At 37.5% G+C, this 21,527-nt stretch overlaps 2 protein-coding genes across 5 annotated transcripts in view; one reads left to right on the top strand and one right to left on the bottom strand.

The window, feature by feature from the left end:
* Positions 1-10,428, top strand: part of MDM2 (MDM2 proto-oncogene) — a 30,568-nt gene extending 20,140 nt beyond the window's left edge. For all 4 annotated transcript variants that reach the window (XM_027854200.1, XM_027854198.1, XM_027854197.1 and 1 more), the window contains 3 exons: positions 3,901-4,044; positions 4,526-4,603; positions 9,235-10,428. In XM_027854200.1, the coding sequence (XP_027710001.1) occupies positions 3,901-4,044; positions 4,526-4,603; positions 9,235-9,801 (789 nt within the window). In that variant the 3' untranslated portion in view covers positions 9,802-10,428. The remainder of the gene's footprint in view (positions 1-3,900; positions 4,045-4,525; positions 4,604-9,234) is intronic.
* A 4,639-nt stretch (positions 10,429-15,067) lies between these two features.
* Positions 15,068-21,527, bottom strand: part of CPM (carboxypeptidase M) — a 64,162-nt gene continuing 57,702 nt past the window's right edge. Inside the window, exon 9 of the mRNA XM_027854182.1 lies at positions 15,068-18,240. Coding sequence (XP_027709983.1) covers positions 17,992-18,240 — 249 coding nt within the window. The 3' untranslated portion in view covers positions 15,068-17,991. The remainder of the gene's footprint in view (positions 18,241-21,527) is intronic.

The raw sequence follows: 21,527 nt of genomic DNA, 5'->3' as shown, positions 1-21,527 counted from the left end.
AAGAAAATGGAGAATGAGCAGCAAAGAGAGTAGGAGGAATGGAGAAAGGGTAAGCAGTCTTAACCATCTCAAAGGGGAGGTATAGGAAATTTGAATTTCTAGAAAACTAATAGTAGAACTTAACGAGAACCTTGTTTAGTATGATTGTTGTGTGTTAAGGTTGGAATAGGATTAAAGTGAAGTAAGGACAATTTTATACCTTTTACGAAAATGATAATAAAATGTGATTATGAACAGGTCAGTATTGAGATGAGAGGCTGGGCTAGAAAAGGTGATAGCCTATTTCTTAAGTCTACTTTTTATGTTTTGGGTTTCTAGGAGCTACTGTAATTGCATGCAGTGTCTATACCTTTATCCTTCTTTTATTTGGTGCTTACTTCAACCTCTGCTCTATTTGGTCAACTGATTCTACAGACAGTTGATTTGATGTGATTTGTTTCCTGTCTGTTGAGAAATGGCAAATTTAAATTTTTAATATTTCTTGCTTGCCCTGTTTAGTGCCTTCCAGCTCTTCTAAACGACTGTACTTATGATTTATATAAGACTTTTAGGAGTCTGTTTTCACTTTGGCTGTTGATTTCTTGATCATAAGCCATATTTGCTAGTATAGTTTTCAGTCTCTACCCCTGTGTTCATTTGTGTATTGAAGTTGTTGAATTTCAAAGTATATATTGATTTAGCTTGAAGAACGTTGTCAAGTTCTTTAGTAGAATTTCTCTACTACTCTCTGTAGTAGATATTGAGACATAAGCTAGTTATCTTCATGGTGGTATATTTGCTTATGTTTATTTTAAGAATCTTTTAATTAAAAAAAAAAAAGAATCTTTTGAAATTATTTTGAGTATACAATGAAACCAAAACAGCTATTTTATTCATTGCTTCTAAGAGTAAAAGCTGTGAACTGCTGATCCATTTAGTTGTGACCTCTTTTATATATTCCATTCATATTTATAATTAGAATGTCAAAATGGTTGTACTCAGTTTCTCCCACTGATGTCAATTTGTTGGGCATTAGACATAAAGCATACATTTTTCTTGCCAGATTGAGATTCTGCTCTTTCTGATCTATGCCAAAAGAAGTCACATAGGAAACATACTTAATTAGGAAATGTATGTGTGCTTTCAGAGAGATAGTGAATTAAATGCATGTCTATTCAAACTTTTACCTTTTAAAATGCTTTATAAATTGTAAAAAACGAGTTGCAGCAGAATATTTGAGAAATAATATTCATAAGCTGTTACAACACTATAGATTAAAAAGGTATACATAGAGTTCTTTAATGAACCATTGTTAGCTTTTTTTAATCTTTGAATAAAAAGATATAAGGATATTTTTTCCTTCTGGTTCTTTGTTACTAAAAGTACTGCTATAAATATTTTTGTGTGTATGTGTAAGTATACACACACACACACACAGCATTTGGAAACTTGATTTCTGTCAGTATGATTGATATATATAGCACCCACCTTGTAGCTGAGATACAGTACTTCAGCCAGCATAGGAAAAAAATATGGTTTTACATTGACATCTAAGAATCACCTTGTGATTCTGGCAATGATTAAGTATGGTAATCCAATTCCAACTTGACATGTTAATGTATTTAAAAATTTTTTTTCCATTCCTAGGAAGAGCAGGTTATGCTGATCTATTAAGGTGTATGCTAGCTGGGGAGAAACAACAAACTCATCCTAGTTTGAGTTTGGTTACTGCTAATTCTCCTTTAACAAGCAATCAGCTGTCAGGCAGATATGTAGGCCAGTCTCCTGAGAAGCACTTCTCTTATTTAAGATTTCTTAAATCCTGCTTTCTCTTAGAGAGAACTTAGGAAATAATAGTAAATGTTCTGCTGCCCATCTTCACTTCTGTGCTCCAGTAAAATCAAATTAGAGCATAGCGGCATTCTTTCTTTGTCGTGCATTTAAACCTTCCCTTCCACCCCCAGAATTTGCATTGTAGAAAAAGGGCTAGGATTTAATTGCCTAAAATGCTTTATTCTCTTAACTAAGAAAGGGCTAAAATTTTCTCAATAAGCAAGAAATTTAAAAAGATTATTCCTTAAACTCTTTGTATAGATGCATACACAAAATTTGTAATCTGACTGGAATCATTTTTGTCAGGGAAAAATTGTAAGTGAATTCTAACTCAATTCTAACTCCAATTCTAACTTGTATAACACAGTGATTAAAAAGGGTAGGGGAGAAGAGGAAGAAAGGCTTTCTTTGAGGGAAGGGTGGTGACTTCATTGGTTGGAATTCTTCCCCACGCTAGAGAAATTGGCGTCAATCATGTTGGCTACTGACTAACCCACCATACTTAGGACTGGAGCTCTACAAACTTGGTACTAGTTTCGTAAGTGCCAGTGCTGTATTACTGAGTTGTGTAGCTACTGGTGCCATAGGCAGTGTGTTACAAATGAAGAATGTGGACTTCTATTAACATAATTAGATATTTGTCCATGTAAATATGGCTTCTAGAGTCTCTCCAGCCACATTAGAATGATTGACTAAAGAAGTGGTGTGTTGAAAACAATTACCCCTTCCACCTCTACCTTCTTTGGGATACAGGAGCATCAGCTAGGGACTGGCTGAGCGTCTCATTGAAGTATTTCTTTAAGTGTGATTTTTGCATTTTCTGTGCAAAGATCCAAAATCCATAGGAAGTTGTGGGTCATTAATGTGTGTCATATAGTTTCCATTGATCTTTTCAATAAGACGTTACTTGTATTTTTCATAATTCATAGAATTTAGAAGCAGGAAGGGACCTTAGAAATATTTTAGTGGACCTCATGTTACAGATGAGGAGACTGAAACCTAAGCAGTTAAGTGATTAGCCTAAGGTCACTCAAATATTAATGACCTAAGATTCAAACTCAAATTTTCTGACTCCTAATTTTTTACACTAAACCATGTGACTAGAATTCCACAATAAGGTCTTTGTCACACTTGCCTTGTTTAACAGATTTAATAGATCTGAGGCTCAGAGTCCAAAAAAACCCATCTTTAAAACTTACCTCGTACATAGTCTTTCCTGATTTCTGAAAGTCTCGGAGATAGCTAGGAAAGGCAATTGTCTCAAAATTGAGAACCTTTAAGAGGATTTTTTTATGAATAGTCTCAATCTAGATTATTTTACATAACCAGTTTGTATTTGCTGGGCAAGCTGTCTGGTAAGTGCTAGAATTATGTAAATTGGACCATTCTTCTACCTCTCCAAATTCAACCTGTAATTCTATTTATTAAACTGTTAAAGTTTATGTTTTTAAGTGAGTCGATTAAACACCAAGTGTGCACAAGTCATGTGCTAATTCTGTGGGGGAGGGAAGAAAGTATGAAGGGCAGTCTTTGTTCTCAAATATGTAATCTCTTGGGAAAATGAGATATTATACCTGTGAAAAGTGAATAAGAAGTAGAGCATTGAGACCAAATGGATAATTCAGACAGTAAGTTACAGTAATTCACAGGATCATTTTCAAATGTGTGATTGGGAAGGCTTCCCAGGAATATGGAACTTGAGCTGGTCCTCAAGGACTGAAAGAGCCGGGATGTGATTAGGGAGGAAAGTGAGGGGAGAGAGCATTCCAAACAGTAGGAAAGGTTAAAGCAAAGACTGGGAGGTCAGCCTGCCTGGCATGGATGATTCATTTTGAGGTTATCAAGTGTAAGAGCAATTTTAAAACAGTCGCATTATTAAAGGCCTGGAATGCCAGGATAAAGAGTGTAGGTATTGACCCACTTTGTGTAAGGAAATGACATAAAGTATTTTAGGAAGAATTAGTCTGATGATGTACTGATTGGATTTTAAGGTGGGGGGCAAAGATTAGACAACAACTAAGGAAGAACAATTAAGGAGTTACGGATCATTTTTTTTGCCTGAGTTAAAATTCCTTTTCTTTTGTTTAGGATATTGATACTGGTGTATTAAGTGAAAATTCAGATGATTCAGTTTCAGACCAATTCAGTGTTGAGTTTGAAGTTGAGTCTATTGATTCTGAAGATTATAGTCACAATGAGGAAGGACAAGAACTTACAGATGAAGATGATGAGGTGGGTTTTTTTTTTAATCTACCCACTTAACAAATAAGTGAAGTGTTTTCCATGTTTAATGTCTTCTGTACAGCAAATTGAAATTTTAATTCCAATTTTTTAATGTAATGGGGTTCCTTTAAAATTCCTGAAATTTCTTCTTTATGTTTGTGTTCAACACCCTTCATGCATTAAAAAAAACCTCACATTTATTGTACTTGTAAGTGTACAGTCTATTTATCTTGTAGCTCTGAGGGGAAGTTAGCACCAGTAATATCATTCCCATTTTGGTAAAGTTTAGAAAGGTGAAATTACTTGCCCTCAGCTCACAGATCCGAGTGGCAGAGCCGATCTGGACTCAGCTGTGCTCTGGTGCTGTGCTTCTCTGTGGTTGTGGGTCAATTCTTCGTTTTCAGAACGCAACTTATATTAAATCTAGGGAACTTTCCTAGATAAAATGAAGTAATAGATGTGTTAATGGAGTTGTTGGGCCTTGTTTTAGATATACCAGGTAACTGTGTATCAGGCAGAGGAGAGTGACACTGATTCGTTTGATGAAGACCCTGAAATATCCTTAGCTGTAAGTATAAAATTCTGATTTACTATGATACCAAAAAAAAATTATAATGAGATATGAATTTAGGGTTAGGGTTAGAAAAATGTATCCACTGTTTAAGAGGTAAGAAATTTGTAAAAATTTACTTTATTTTTAACATTATAATGTACATTAATGACTTAAGGCTGTCATCTTTTGCTACATATTTGTTGTTTGTTGGAATGGAATTAAATTGTTTTTCTTCAATGCTCACTTTTATGTCACACACTTAATAGGATTTTTCTGTTCATTAATTAACTGATATTGAGAAGGATTTTGTTAATTAAACAGTAGTGTTTTAACTTCTTGGTTAACATTGCTGTTACTTTTTCCTTCTAAGAATAAATTAGTAGTAAAGTAGATTTTCGTATGCTAAATAGGAGAAGAGGTTATAAACTCAGGTATACACTATAGGGATATCTGTGTTTACCTGACTTTAAATACTCTCTTTGTATTTAGAATAAGAAAAAAGGATAAATAGAGAAAGGGGCCTCGTCACTATAGGCACAATAGGCTGAGGGTAAGGGATGGCAGGGGAAGACACAGTACTCTCTTGGTATCCTTGTGCTAGGAGACTTGTAAGGAAGGTAGGCCCCCATGGTGAGCTTAGGAAAGGATGTGAGCAAGCAAGTTGAGAAGGCCTGGATGAGTTGTGTTGTGTATTTCTGTTATAGGGAATGTCCAAATCATTGAGATCACAGGTCTCTTTGAGAATTGTAAAAACACAGTAATAATGTGTGGCTTGAAAAGATAAATCGCATTGTAATGTTGGAAAACAAAAACTAGGAAATTAAAATGACTTCGTAATACTGATATAGTTGAGGTTAAGTTGAATGGAATTTTTTAGATTATGTACTATATATAAAAATTTTGAAGTACATAGTCCACATAGCAGACCTATCAGTAGTTTTATCTCATCCTGCTGACAGAAGCAATAACATTAATATATATTGTTAAGATTTTAAAAGAACTTGGTGAAAACTATTTTGTAACATTCTTTTATGACTTCCATTTTAATATTATAAGATAGCATTATAGACACTGGGCATGCTTGATTTTGTTAGATGATGTGCTTTAAAGTAATCACCTAGTCCATTGGTGTCCAACTAAAAATAGGGGACACTGATTTGTACGTCAGGATCCCTCTAGGCTACATATTGACTTAGTTTTAAAATATAATATTGTCTCTGTTTTATTGTATTTATTTATTTGGTAACATTTCCCAGGTACATTTTAATCTGGTTCAGGGAGTACTTGGGAGTGTTTTGTAGCGCATCTGTGAGCTGTGTGTTTGACATCTCTGGTCTAGTCTCTAAACTTGATTGGTCAGAGAGTTTTGCTTTCAGCTACCAGTTATGACTGCATTTGATGTTGTTTGCCTCATTCTGCCCTAATCTCCTGTTTCTCTTCAAACTGAGCCTTATTGGCTTGTTAGTGACTCAGGAGATTTTGTTCAGTTCTTCTCAAGTTATTCTCATAGTTACTATTTCTTCCTGTATAACACTATTCTGTTACGTTCATATACTACAGTTTAGTCATTCTCCATTCAGTGGACACTCATTTTGTTCTTTGCCATCACAAAAAGTGCTGAATGTGAATCTATATATTGGTCACTCGACTTTTCTACCTGTATCTCATGCTATTTCCCTTCATGGACTCAATGCTCCAGCTAAACAAGATTATTTAGTGTATCTTGAATGTTTCTTGTACTTTGTTGCCTTTTTTCAAGCCATTTCCTGTACCTGGCATGTCTATCTAGCTAAGTGGTTCAGTGACTAGAGCATTGGACCTGGAGTCACGAGTATCTGAGTTCAAATCCAGGTTCAGCCACTTACTAGTTGTGTGACCCTGGGCAAATCTCTGCTTGCCTCAGTTTTCCTCTACTTTAAAATGGGGATAATAATAGCACCTGCCTCAAGGTTGTTGTGAGGATTAAATGAGGTAACATTTGTAAAGTGCTTAGCACAGCTCCTGGCATATAGTAGGTGTTGTATAAATGCTTATTCTCTTCCCTTCCCTCCTCCTCCTCACTTTTGAGTTCCTGCCCGTCCTTTACAATCCAGTTTAAATGCTCCCTCATTCATAAAGCTTTTCCTAATTTCCCCCAAGAGTAATGACTTTCTCCCCTCAAATTTCACATAGCACTTAGTTATAAAATCTTTCCTTAATACACATGTGTTTTATGTACTTTTTTTGCATTCTAGTAGTGTGTGTGCCTTTTGCCTCTGTTAGAATGGCTTCATGAGAGCTGTGTTTTCTCTAAACTTCATACCTTCCTCAGGACCTTGCACAGTGCTGTGTGCACTGTTAGTATTTCACTTATTAAACATTTATTGTCTGTTGTGTGCAAGAGCACTTGTGTAGTCAGGCATTTGGGAGGTAGAAAATTTAGAAGATATATGTATGCCTCGTGAGAGTCAGATGCAAACTTGATTTGAACTTAAATGAAGGGGAGTGTTGACTCAGAAAAATATAAGGCGTGCTTGGATGATAGTAATTACTTTAGTGGAGTGTCCATTTTTGGGGGGGAGGGAAATATAACGGGAATGAGGTCAAATTGTGGAGGACTTGGGATAGGGGACTAAGGAATCTGGACTTTTTGTTGTAGGTAGTGGAAACCATTGAATGGTTTTGAATAGGGAAGTGACATGAGGAGAACTATTTTAGGAGTGTTCATTTGGCACTAATATGCAGGATGGATTGGTGGAAAGCTTACTTAAATTATTTCATTCTCTAGATATAATGATCCTGAATTATAAGCTGGCAGTAAGAATGGGAAGAATTTTTGGATATCATATTTGAGAGGAAGAATCAGGAGACTATAATGACTGTATTTTTGGGGTAGAAGGAAATGGGAGGAGTCAGAGGTGATTCCACTCCTTTGAGAGTTTGGTGTCATTAGCAGAAATGAAAGAGTCAGGAGAGGGGTTGATTTCTTGTTTCTCTCTATCATCCTTCTTTGACCTCATCTGAACAAATACCAAACCTACAAAGCATTTTACTAAAACTAGTGTTCTGTATTCTTGTTGCTCATAAGATGGTAATGAGGGGCCTTCACTAAAGTCCTAGTCTAATGTCTTGTTATAGTTATATTATACAGGTGATCCTGAATTTTTAAAAGTTATTCCAGTGAGACTCAGGCTTTATCGAATTCTTACCAACATGAGAAGTCTAGGCCCAATGAAAGACTATTAGTCTGTTCTCTCAGGATCAATCCAGCTAAATTTAGAGAAGTTTATCATGAGAAGTGATAAATTTGGGAGAACTATAATAACTCACTAAACCTTGTGCTAAGGTGTAGTATATTTATGTCAGTACAGCAAGAGTATGCCCACATGAATGAAATCATAGATCTTTGAAATATAAGAAACACTAAAAGTTTGGTCTAGTATTAAACAAGAAAAGGAGAGACTGCTGAATTACTGTGGTTTATCTCTCTAGTTTAGAGAGCTGACAAACTTATAAGACCATTTAGTGGCCTCTGTACCTATTCCAAAACATTTTCTTTTCCAAACGCGCAGATCCTGAGTATTTTCATTTCACTTTGTCTCTGAAATAACTCAACTAGGGATTCATTTGAATTTAAGTCTTTTGAAAAAAATGCAGGTATCTCTGTGGAGGTTTGCTGGGACCCAGAGTCATCAGCTTCCTTTAATTTAGGTTTTCTTCCTAACACGACTTGATAATTGGAATAAGAATTTTGTTTAGGGTGAAAGGATCATAGGTAATTTTGGAACGTAAGAACATTGACAGGCACATATGAGTTGGGGATAATATAGTGAAAGGCCAAGGACATTAGGACACATAGAGGAATTACCATGAGATGAGAGAAAAATGTACAGTGGTAATGAAGAGGATGTCAAAGACAAGTTTCACCTAGGGGCTAACCCTTCTCCACAGTGCTAAGAAACTAGAAGATCCACCAGATGACTTTGATTCATAATTCCAGCCACCCACTTAGCCTTTTTCACCTCTTCATTGTTTGATACTCTCACTTTTGTAACTAGTGTTATTAATTAGGCTGTATTATAGATAAAGTAGACTTTTCTGAGATGGGCCTGGGAACCTAACTTACATTTCTAGCATTATTTTTATGAAAACATTTATTTTCACTTTCAAAAAAACTGATTTGTAAAAATTAATGGAAACCATTTGTAAGGTGGAAACTATCTAAGAATATAATTTGGCTAGTTTATAAATTGCTTTAATCTCTGTTTTGCAAAAAGGGGGGGGCAATAGTCGTTAAAACATAATTCTTCTGAACACTGCTCGATAAAAATAGACGTGGTGCAGATGGATATTAGATCCTGGCAGAAATGGGTAAGGATGGATTCCTATTAAAAAAGGTCTACAGCTCACAATTAGAATGCCTCACCGTAGAATCTCCAAAAGGTAAAAAGACCACTTACTCACAATTTCAGGTTTCAGGAGAAGTTGCTAAGAGTTAAAGGTGGAGTAGAATTTGAAATGTTGCAAAATAAGCTGCAAAATCTTTTTACTATTGTGAAACCTGCTTTTTTTTGACAAACAGACTGAATAAATTGGTATGATTAGCATTGTTATTCCTGATTATTTAAGAACTATTGAAACTAATTCTTTTTCTTACTTCATTGCAGGACTATTGGAAGTGTACCTCCTGTGATAAAATGAATCCTCCACTTCCACCACATTGCCACAGATGCTGGGCTTTGCGAGAGAATTGGCTTCCTGAGGAGAAAGGTGAAGTGTTGGATAAAGGCAAACTAGAAAGTCCCACACAAGGGGAAGAAGAGGGTTTTGATGTTCCAGATTGTAAGAAAAATAAAGTGAATGACTCTCAAAATTCATGTGTTGAGGAAAGTGATGAAAAAATAGTACAGACATCAGACTCCCAAGAAAGTGAGGGTTATTCCCAGCCATCGACATCTAAAAGTATCATCTGTGGTAGTCAGGAAGATGCTGGAGAATTTGAGAGAGAAGAAGTGCAAGATAAAGAAAAAAGTATGGAATCTATTCTTCCCCCTAGTACAGTAGAGCCCTGTGTCATCTGTCAGAGTCGACCTAAAAATGGTTGCATTGTCCATGGGAGGACAGGACATCTTATGGCATGTTTTACATGTGCGAAGAAACTGAAAAAGAGAAATAAGCCTTGTCCAGTTTGTAGGCAGCCAATTCAGATGATTGTGTTAACTTATTTTCTCTAAGTGTGATTTACTAAAAGCAGAACTATGGAACCGTACATGAGGAAACTCTTCAGAATGTTCATGCATGGCCTCTGAAATTTATTTAAAATTTTATTTTTGTACATTTTTTTCTGAGAAAATGAATATCTTAATCCATCTTAGTTATCTCTAGTGAAATTTGCTTTTTGGAAAGAATTTTTTATTCTCTTTCTTTGGGGGAAAAAGAAACATTTTGGTTACTGTTTTTTCCATTTTTGCTTTATTTTTATTAGTTTTCATTTGTATTACTTATAAAGGCTGCAGGGTATAGTGGATGGAGTGCTAGTCAGGAAAGATGTAGGTTCAGGTACCACATTGGACACTCAGAACTTATTTGACCCAGGATGAATCATTTAACCTCTTTGTGCCTTAGTCAATTCCCAAGACTTATCTGCTAAGTCAGATAGTTTGGGACTAAGTCATAGACATTTGTGTTGGGTATGTTGAAACTATAGATACTACACTGTGTGCTTGCATTAAGAATTAGTGGTTATTTTGAAGATTGACTTTCTGTTTGTTAAATAGTTCACTGTCTTCTCTAGTTGGGGAATGTGTTTTTTTGAAAAATTCATGTAAATAGTAAATTTAATAAATATTATTTAAGTTTAATACTGTTGGTGAAAAGTGATGATTCATGAAAATGCTTGTTTTTGAGTTGCAAATAAGATACTCTTCAGATTTCTGATTCTTTGAAGTTTTATCTGTTCTTAGTTCCAAGAATCATAGAAAATACCTGCTAGGAAAAACCTCATAGTTTTCACTTGTTCCTTACAGATCCTTTGCTGTTGTGTATACAAACACAAAAGAAGGATGGCTTTATGTTTTTTTAGAGCCCATTGTAATTAATTCTTTCTACATTCCTTTGCCACCAGGACCACAGCAGGCAAGTCTTTTTAAGGGCCTCCAGTGCAATTTAGCCCTTTGAAGGAATGATAGCTTACCCCAGACCGTTTTTACACTTAAAGTTAGGATTTGAATTGGGAAATACTCAGTGTATTTTCTTGGTCTGGATACATGGCTCCAGATAGGTGTCTAGGTTTTAACCTAATCAGAGCCAGTTTTAAAACCTTAATAAATTCAGAAATTACACAAATGGAAAGCACTTACAGAATCTTTTATTTTTCTGGCTGCCAATAAAATATTTACTAGATGGTAGTTAAACCATTTGCCACTTGCTTGATTTTAATGTTTTAGAAGTTGGGGACATCAGCCACAATTATTCAAAACAGATTTTAACATGAATTTTTGCTTTTCCAGGCACCTCTCAAGTAAATACATTATGATTTGTTTTTTTTGGGGGGAGGGGGAGCAGATTTGCCTTCATAATTATTGTTGCTTAGTCCATGAATTCCCAGGGCCATAGACTAATTTGCTGATTGGAAAGCTAATTCAGGTTTGAAAATTTGTCGCAAAAAATTTACAGGGCTAATTGAAAGTTGATTATAAATTTGTTTGTGGAAGTTAATAAAGAAAATAAAATATACTAGAGCCTGTTTCTGTTTGTATTGAAGAAGACTGGTGGTGAATCAGACAGCTGTAGATCTGTTCCAACTCTGATGCTCAGCCTAGTCCCGCATGGCACTCATGGCTGCTGTTGGTAGGTGCCCAGCCTGGTATGTGTGACAGTGCTGTTTAGTACAACTCGTACTGGAATCAGACAAAGTTCTGTGCTTGTACCACTCAATGGCAGGCACTGCTTGCTCCCTGTTGGACTAGGCGTTGGTGATCACTGACTGACTGCCTGGTGCTAAGAGTGGCGATAGTAGATGTGCCAGGCAGGGCAGCTCCTGTGAGTGACAATGGGCAGCAGTTGGCCTGGTGGGCTCAGGGTGGCGAAGCAGGCGAGGACTGGACCTGAGATAGGAACCTTAGCTGAAGGAACTTTGCCAGAGTGGCATTCAATTCAGTATACATGTTTTGATGTGCACAGTACTTTCCTAGGCACTGAGAAGAAGTATTGAAAAATAAAATAGTTCCTCTCCTCACAGACTTTACAATCTAGTCTAGTGGATGAGACAGGTACACTAGAAGTTTTAATGCGAGTTAGCATGAGAGATTGAAGAAGGTGATGGGGTTGCCTGAAGTGCACTGAGGATTCTAAGGGGTATAAAATTGTGGGAGCATGGGTGGATGGGTATTGGGGTGGGAATGTTGTCTAATGTGGAACAGAGCATAGACTGTGTTAAGGAGAGAAGAACTGTGAAATAAAGCTGGGAAGTTAGAGCTTAGACTTAATTTAATCTTTGATTTAGGAGATGTATTTCCACACCTTATGGAGTGACCTAGGGGTGTTATTATAAATGTCAGTCACAATTGTCAGTACTATGAAATAATTCTAACTCCTAGGACTAACTAGGATTAGTGAGGGGTGGAGTTGGATGCTTGAAGACATGGGAGTTTGCTATATTGAGTTTCAGACTTGTCTTTACAATATTGTGAGTATATAATTTTTTCTCCTGGTTCTAGTCACTTTTAATTAGTTCATAGAACTTTTCCTAGGTTTCTCTGAAATTGTCTCTTTTATCATCCTTTTTATATTTCTTACAGCACAGTTGCAATTCCATTATATATTCATATACCAGAATTTGTTCAGCCACTCCCCAGTTGGTGGATATTTCCCTAGTTCCCAGTTCTTTGCCGACACAAAAGGAATTGTTACATTTTTGAACATTTGGGTCCTTCTTTTATAAACTCTTTGGGATATATGGACTTGGTCAGAGAGGATGCACAATTTAGTAACTTCTGGGACTTAGTTCTAAAGTACAATTTAGTAAATTTTGGGACTTAGTTCTAAAGTACTTTACATTATGACTAATCTGGAAAAAAGTTCTACCAACAGTACGTTAATAATCCTGTGTGCCTACGGCCCCTCCAACAGTTGTCATTTTCTTATGTATTTATATTTTTTAAATTTGGAAAAATTAACATTGTTTTCTTTAAAAAGCTATTTTTTTCTTTTTTTTTTTAAAAAAGCTATTTTTAATGCTTCATCTTTACTATGAGTTGGACTGTATGATTTCTGGGATGCCTTCTCACTCTGGTTTTCTGTGATTGATTGCAAAAGAAATTTAAGATCAGTGCTTACAGAAAGAACATATCTCCAGTAATGTCTTGGACTTATCCAATGGAATGTTCTATCAGTCCCTGAAACTTATAAGGTCCTCCAGAAGAAACCTTTCTTCACATTTGCATTTTGTTAAGTTTTTAGTAAATAAGTTATTTTTTTCTGCTCCTTTTAGCTACCAAACTATTCACATAAAAAAGGGGCAGCACCTTACATCTTTTCTAAGTAGATCTAAGCCTTCTTATTTATGCAGAAATACATTTTCTATCCCCTTTGGCAACCAAATTCTGTTTCTTTGCACATTTTTTTTAAGCAGTTTTTTATTAAAGACAAATTCTTTGTCTCTTTCAGCCAGTAAACTGTTCACCTATGAAAGGGGCAATAGCTTACATTCTTCCTCAAGCTGACTTATTTTTCTTTATGCAAAAACTCTTCTCTGCCCTTTCTACTGAATTAGCTATGTATCTTGGAGTTGGAAGGAATCTCTTTAGCCCAAACCCTACCCAAACAGGAATTCCATCCAAAACATCCCTGACACATCCCAGCTTCTACTTATGTAACATTAGTGGTGAGTATCTCCTGGCTACCCTGAGGCATCCCCTTCCATTTTTGAAAATTTGTCTGTTTTGAAATCTGCTTCCCGTGCATTCGTCATATGTTCTTGCCTCTTGGGCCTAGTTGAAAAGTCCCTCTTCTCAGAGACAGAATTTCAGGTATTTGAAGATTATGATCTCTCTTCTCATGGAGTCCTTAATTCCCCTGTTGTTGTTTAGTTGTGTCTGACTCTTTGTGATCCGATGGACCATACTGTTCATGGAGTTTTCCTGTCAAAGATTCTGGAGTGTTGTCATTTCCTTCTCTAGCTGTTGTTACAGATGAGGAAACTGAGGCAAACAGGGTTAAATGACTTGCCAAGGGTCACACAGCTCAGGGACTGAGGCTGGATTTGAATTCAGGTCTTCCCAAATCCAGGCCCTATGTTTCATCCACTGAGCCTAATTGCTTCAGATAATCATTCCTTGAAGCTTCATACTATCTTTGATACCTTCATACTTTGATGAGCATAGCATCATTCAAGCAATGCCTTCATTCAAGTGGCTGGGCACTGAACAGCATAAGATAGCTCCTTGGAGAACTGTGCTAAACCATCTCTCTCCCAGGTGGGCACCAGCTCATCAATTACTACTTTTTGGGTCCAGCCATTCAGTCAGTTCTGAAAATCAGCCTTTTATCATCTAGACCACATCTCTTCATTTTCTAATAGGTAGCATTTTATAAAGTTTACAAAGCAGTTTGCATATGCTATCTTATCTACAAGGAGAACATGAAGGATTGTAAAAGACTGAAAATTGGAGGAAGATTTAATATGCAAAGACAGGATGAGTAAAAAGGCTCTTCTCAGTTTGTGCTATAGAAGGGACCCCTGCTTGAGCCTAGGACAATACAGTGATATGCCTTGGTTGCTCAGCCAGGTGGTGGCATGAATATGAATTTCCTTATCTGTAACTACCTAGAGACCTATTTGACTCTCTTGGTTACATACCTGAAGGCATTCTGTATAAAAGAGACTACCTTTATTAAGCTTATTGAAACTTTTATCTCAGTTGAGCCAGAGATATTGGAAAGGTTCCCTGGCATAGAGAATGGATTAGCTGGCTCTTTAATGGGGTTTCCCCTGACTGTTGGAAATAAAAGCTTTTTTTGTTATTGTTGTTTGGTCAGTTAGCTGTATCTGACTCTTCGTGACCTCATTTGGGGTTTTCTTGGCAAAGATAAAGGGGTGATTTTCCTTCTCCAGCTTTTTCTTGGCAAAGATAAAGGAGTGATTTTCCTTCTCCAGCTCATTTTACAGATGAGGAAATTGAGCAAATAGAGGTAAGTGACTTGCCCAGGGTTACACAGCTATAGTGTCTGAGGCTGCATTTGAACTCAGGAAGATGAGTCTTCTTGACCCCAGGCCCAGTACTCTGTCCACTGTGCCATCTATCTTCCTGTCTTTTACATACAAGTCTAAATCAATGAGCTTGAAAGTGAGGCCTTGACTCAACTTACATAAAATGCATTGGCTTTGTGAAAGTCATGTTCCTTATAGCTGTGGTCCGCCCCCTATTCCCAACCGATATTGTAGATAGTTAAGGTGACCAGAAATTTAAAAATATTCAAATGAAAATTTAGTAATACAGATTTTATATAATTACAAGACCAATTTAATCACCATGAAGACTTTCTTCTGCAATGTGCTTTGAAGATACATGTAAAAACATAAAATATCAAAACATTTGGTTAATTCAACTAGAGCATATAAGAATGCTTTATAAACTCTACATTGACACAACATATTGCAAATACAGATACAAAACTTTTAAGAATTTTTGCTACATGTATTTCTGTCCTAATGGTTTAAATAAAAGGGAGGAAAATGGAGACATTAACAGGTTCCCCTCTGTGCTAATTGACTACCATACAGTACCTTTAAGTAAAGTGCTAACAGCAGTAGAAAAAGCTGGGGAAAATCAGCCCTGTTGGACAAAACTTGAATCTTCATGACTCATCTCCTAGTGAACCATGATGACTAATTTGTACTTAGAGTATAGTGATGTAGGGTACAGTTATATAGAGAAAGCAAATTCCTTCTCTTAGGAGATTAGATCATTTGGTTCTTTTTTACGTGGTCCCATTTTTGTTTTTCTATGTTTTAAGCACCCACCAGTTTCAAGGCACAATTGAACAGACTCAACATGGTCTCTATGCCTTGTGAGCATTTTTCAGTATGATAAGAACAATTAAAGAAATTAATTCACTTCCTGTGTTGAGTTTCTCAGAGGCTGTTTGGCTCACCAGAAGTAGATGGTATTTTTCTCATTTGTTATGTAGGTCAAATTTCATTATGGTGGTAACCCTAAGGAAAATGACCAACTGGTTTGAACACACGGGCCACATCTCTGAAATGAGATTTCTTTGAAAATACACTGGTGTGCAATGAAAAACAACACCAATTATGGGACACACCCAAGTTTTAAAACCTATATTCCGAACAATACATTTTTGGTACTTCTGTTTTGTTGTATTTTGAGTATTGCTTGAAGTATTAAAACAGAGATTTCACTTATATAACTGTCCTTTACAATCAGATTAATTGTAATGGTACTTAATGGTAACATACTATTTTAAAACCACCAATAATAATAACAACAACAATAGCAATAACAGCAATAATGATATTTGGCTCAGTAAAGCCATTGTTTCTAGATTTATTTACTGACTTAAATATGAACACTCTATAACTGGGTTGCTAGTTAATGGAGACGGCATTGCTCCAGGACATGTCTCCATAAGGGGATCCAGGATCCTACACGGCTTCTGAGTACGGGCCTATAGCAGTACTGTACTCCTGGAATCCTCCTCCTATGGCTCCATTTAATCTGGTAGGCCCTTTGTCAATTCATTGGTGAATACACCACGTTCCTCATAGCACCAATAAGGGCATTAATTCCTAGACAGTTTGCACTTGATATCTTTCTACAATCTGCACCCTCCATATGATGTCTCCATCTTCTGCCAGAGTTCCTGACCTCTGTAATTTTAGTATGCCAAACAGGAGAAGCAGGTCCAAACTGGGAGGACAGATGAAGAATGTGCTTTAAGCATTAAGGCGGAAGGAGAAAGGAGAAAAGATTGGCTAGTTGTTGAAAAAAAAAAAACAACAAAACCCAAAAAACTGAACTCTGACCTCAGTGAGACAATGTCTAGCCTTATCCTGATGTAGTGACTAGTCATTTTGCCAGAGCATGTTTCCACATTTTACTCCAGTCCAGCCAGCTAATGTAACTTTAAATTTTGACCAATAATTCTAGCATTCATTTTCTCTAAACCTTACAAAAAATCTTTGTATCCCTGCATCACCAGCATCCACCACTTGACAAAGGCCTTGTGTTGATTGATTTTGATCTCATTTTTATGAATTCACTTGGAAATTTCCATTTATTGTGCAAAGTGGGTTGGTTCCATTTTTCTCCTTATAAGAACTACTTTATACTTATTAATTTTTATGTTTTCCAAAATGACTTCAAACCTAGCCGTAGTACTAACCGAGAAAGTAGTGGAAGCAGCTAGCATTATGTGCCTTCCTCTTCATCTCTTCCTTTATTTCTGATATACAGGTATATTTTCTCCAAGGTAGCCTTTGGACCTAATTCAGCACCACTAATAATGTCAGAACTTCTATGAATCACCCATTTACCCTCCCTCCGTAGCCTTCCCAGGTTAAAGATTTTCCTTCCCAAGTATCCTACTCAAAGAATTCCCATGCTAATGGAGGTGAAGAGGGGCCGAATTAAGCTCTTAGTGGATTGGGCTGTTAAGGCTGATTGTTTTAAATAAAGGGTTTTTAATTCTTTTTTTGTGTGTGTGTTTTTGACCATTTTTGCAATCAGATGAAACATATAGACCCCATCTCAGAATAATGTATTTTACAAAAATAATAATTGAAGTAAATGCTAAATTTCAGTTAGAGTTCAGTGAAAATGTTTAATTCACCCCACCTCCCACCTCAAGTTTATGGCCCCCTGAAATCTATCCATGCACTTCTTGGGTGTCTGTCAATCTTACGATAAGAAGTTCTGTTCTAAAGTGAGAGGTCATTCAGAGATCAGAACTCCCAAGTGACAAGGTGAAAATACACTTTGATGGATCAGATGACAGATGGTCAAGATAGACCAGGAGATGATTCTGGTCTCCCCCAAATCGTGCCTGGCTGTGATGGAGCCAGCAGGTTCTATTGGTGAAAGTTGAGGGAAGACCACCTTATCCACCTTAACAAGTACCTGACATTCCATTTTGGAATTTCTGAGCAGCATCATTATGGGCATGATTCTGGCATGATTTTATGGGTATCTTATAATTATTACTGAGGTTATTCCACCTAGTTTGAATGATTCAGGAATATCCAGCTCTGTGGGAAATAAATGCCCCCCATCTTAGGGAAAAGTCCATGGAGACCAGGCAGCTGAAAAGACAGAGTGGGCAAGGTTGAGGTGGCCTGGCTTGAAGGGATGTAGTTCATTACACATCCTGGAATTGGGGTGGGGGGGGAGCGCAGCTTTCATGGTTTACTTTATGTGAAAGATAGACACAAAAGTCAATAAAAAGAAGAAGATAAAATGTGACTTCAGTCTATCAGAATGGCTCCTAAAATACAGGTAAAGAGGAACCTCGGAACATGAAACCCGCGTGGTCACATTATAATTTGATTTCACTTGGAATGGGAAATGAAAGTCCACTCTAAGCGCGCTGGAGTTCTGCATGTTCTCTGGTATGGTCACTTGCTTTAGAATTGTTGTACGTCCAGGGACTGTAGCCTGAGGAGAAACAAGAAGCGTCATTTGACTCAGTTCAGAAGTCCCCACTTTGCCACCATGCTTTACATTGAAAGATGAAAATATCATCTTTGTGCAGTTCCCACAAAGCTTTGCTTGGGTGCCTCTCCAGTCAAGGTCAGAATCCTTCCTGAGCACTCAGTGAGCTTTCCAGGGACCCTGGATAGGAATCAAGGCCTATAAAGATGTAGCCAAGAACTAGAAAATGAAGCAAAGTCTAGGCACGCAGCTGACAAGTAGAAAGCAGAAGGCTAATTATAATTCTACTCTGGTCTTCTTCTGGGGATGGTGACCAAGCCCTCAGTGAAGACAAAAGAGTGGGTTCCAAATTTACACCAAAGGGAATAAATGTTCCTGGCTCCCTCTCAGGAAATGTCACAATATTTGTAAACAAAATAAGCATGTAGAGTCAGCTTCCTAGCAATTTATTCTCTCTCCAGAGTTAATTTAAGCTTGCAGCCTGAATGCCTTCCAAAAGAACTTGAAATAGGCCCCTGTATCCATCTTAGGAAATTGGATTTTTGTCTCTGTGGGTTGTCACAGTCAGGGGTGTAACCCAACCTGGCATTTGGGGGTACTGACTCCAGCACCCCAGAATTGCTCCTTCTTTCAGCTTCATGAGGGAGATATGAGGCAGCAACCTTTCCAGCACTACACAATCATGCATTCAGAGGGTAGCCCATGATCCTTGGTTGTTGAATTAGCAGAGGGGAAAGAGGAGGATTCAGCCTGGAGCCCTGTCACTAGCTGGCTGAACCAGCGATCACCTCAGATCAGCCAGAGTGAAATGACAACCAATTGAAATGGTCCTTGACTGATTACTGATGATTGATAGCTCATTCAGCCAGTGCTTGGCCAAAAGGGGGAGGGGAGGGGATCAGAGCTCTTGGCTGATAGGCCGCTCATTCAGCCAGTGATGATGGTGAACAGATAGAGAAAGGGAGAGGGGGGAGGAATCAGTTCTCTACCCCTTATAGTTGTGTGGGCCTTATATTGATTTTTGGGGCTCGTAATAGATAAGGTTCCTGTCTGTTTCTGCCAGCACTTGGATTGAATGCCTTTCTTTTTTTCTTTCCTTCTTCATTTATTTATCTAAACATTTTCTTTATATTGATCATTTCCAAATTTATCCCTCCCTTACCTAACAAATCATCCCTTGTAACAAAGACTGAAAAAAAAAGACAGAAAAAAAGCAGTTTAGCAAAACCAAAGGCTAACCCACAGAAAAACTGCATCTGACAGTATGCATGATTTCATACTTAGGGTCAGTCACCCACTTCTGCAAAGAAAGAAAGGAGGCAGCACCTAACATTTCTTAAGAGGGAAAAATGGTAAGAAAAAAAGGCTGCAATCTGATGCTCATACTCAAAAATGCTGTATGTACGTTATCCGTGGTATGGAGAGCCTGAGGGAGGGAGTCCCAGAATGTCGGCTGGAAGAGATCTCAATGATTCTTTAGTATAGCTTGTATCTGATCAAGAATGCCTTATAACACCCCCAACAAGTGGTCCAGACTGCCTCCAATGAGTGGGAACACATTACCTCCTGAAATAGCACATTCCAATTCTTGCAGAGTTCACACTATTTTTTCTCATATCAACTCTAAATATGTATCTTGTATCCCCTGCTCCTAATTGTGCCCTCAGGGCTAAGTAAAAGTTGTCCTTTTTCCAGGTGACAATACTCAAGTACCAGGAGACAGTTATGGTCCCTTCCCTCTCCAAGTTTTCTCTTCTACAAGGTAAACACCTTGAGTCCTTTCAACTGATCCTTAAATGATGCGGATTGGAGCCTGCCCTTCCCCATCTTACCCTGATTTAAAGGGTAATTCAGTTTATCAATGTCCTTTCTAAAATATAGTGCTCAGAACAGAACACAACACTCCATATATCTGGCTAAAAAGTCACATCAAAACAAAATTCTTAGTTCTGACCTTCGAGGTTTCACCCACCAAATGTTTTATAAGAGCTATAGTAACTACAGGCAATTCGTTTTAAGCCAGGCTAGTTAATGGGGCATAAATAATTCAACACCTGGTACATATGGGTGCCTCCTTACATACAAGGCTGCACAATAATTTTTTGATTTTCAATGAAGACTCACAATCTAAGAGTTAAAATGTTTGCATAAATTTTTAACATCCAAAGACTCTAGAACAAAAAATCCAAGGCAGCAAGCTTAATGTTTATTAAATTTATTAAATATTAATGTTAATTAAATGGGCAAATAATTTGGTACAAGTCATGCAGAATCCCTTGATTGGGGTGTTGGCATGTCCTTGCTTCTGGTACTACAGAGAGAAATTAATTTTATTCATTAGATTTACTCCACCCGGGTGTATGGGTTCCTAGCCAAAAGGAAATGCCACAGTGAAATCCGGTGTACAGAGAAGGGACTGTCTACTACTTTGGGGGAAGAAAAGGGGGTGGTGGTGGAGAAAAAGTCCCTTCTAAACAAAGAAGGCCAAACTCCTAAGGATCATCATATCACAGATTTAGAGCTAGGAGGGATCTCAGACAACATCTAGTCCAATCCTCTCATTTTGTATATGAGGAAACTGAGTGACGTGACCAAGGTCACTTCCACGGCTGGTAAATGTCAGGGCTGGGATTTGAACTCAGGTTCTCTTTTCCAGTATACCCAACTGCTTCCCTAATCACAGTACATCAAGAAGGTCCACTATATTCTGACCAAAAAAGTGAGGAGTAGTATCTCCTTTGAAGGGGTAAAGACCCCTTTCCCCTACCTCCTACTCTCTTCAAATCGGTGCAAAAGCACTGTTTTGACAGTTGATAGTGGAGGTAGTAGGCAGCTAGGTGGTACAGTGCATAAAGCATTGGGCTTGGAATCAGGCATATTCATCTTTCTGAGTTCAAATCTGACCTCAGCCAATTACTAGCTGTGTGATACTGGGCAAATCACTTAACCCCGTTTATCTCAGTTTCCTCATCTGTAAGATGAACTCGTGTCGTCACAAAAACCCCAAAATGGGGTCACTAAGAGTTGGATGTTACTGAAACAACTGAACAAAAAAAGATGAGTCTTCCTGACTCTAGGCCTGGAACTCTATCCACATGCCCTAAAAGTTAATAATGCAGTTAATAACTTAAACTTGTGCGAGTACCCCTCCCTCCCAGAACCTCATTGTTAAACATTTACCAGCACACCCTTGAATTGCTCTGTAAATATTGCTTGAGCTTAGCAGGAATGCAGTAGAAGGCTGAGGGAATGAAGTCATGATCATATTGGAGGCCTGGTGAATTTAGACT

Source organism: Vombatus ursinus, unplaced genomic scaffold, assembly GCF_900497805.2.
Source record: "Vombatus ursinus unplaced genomic scaffold, bare-nosed wombat genome assembly UNPS02010320.1, whole genome shotgun sequence".
Taxonomy (NCBI): domain Eukaryota; kingdom Metazoa; phylum Chordata; class Mammalia; order Diprotodontia; family Vombatidae; genus Vombatus; species Vombatus ursinus.
Note: the sequence above shows the minus strand (reverse complement) of the source record. Positions and strands in the feature narration are given on the sequence as shown.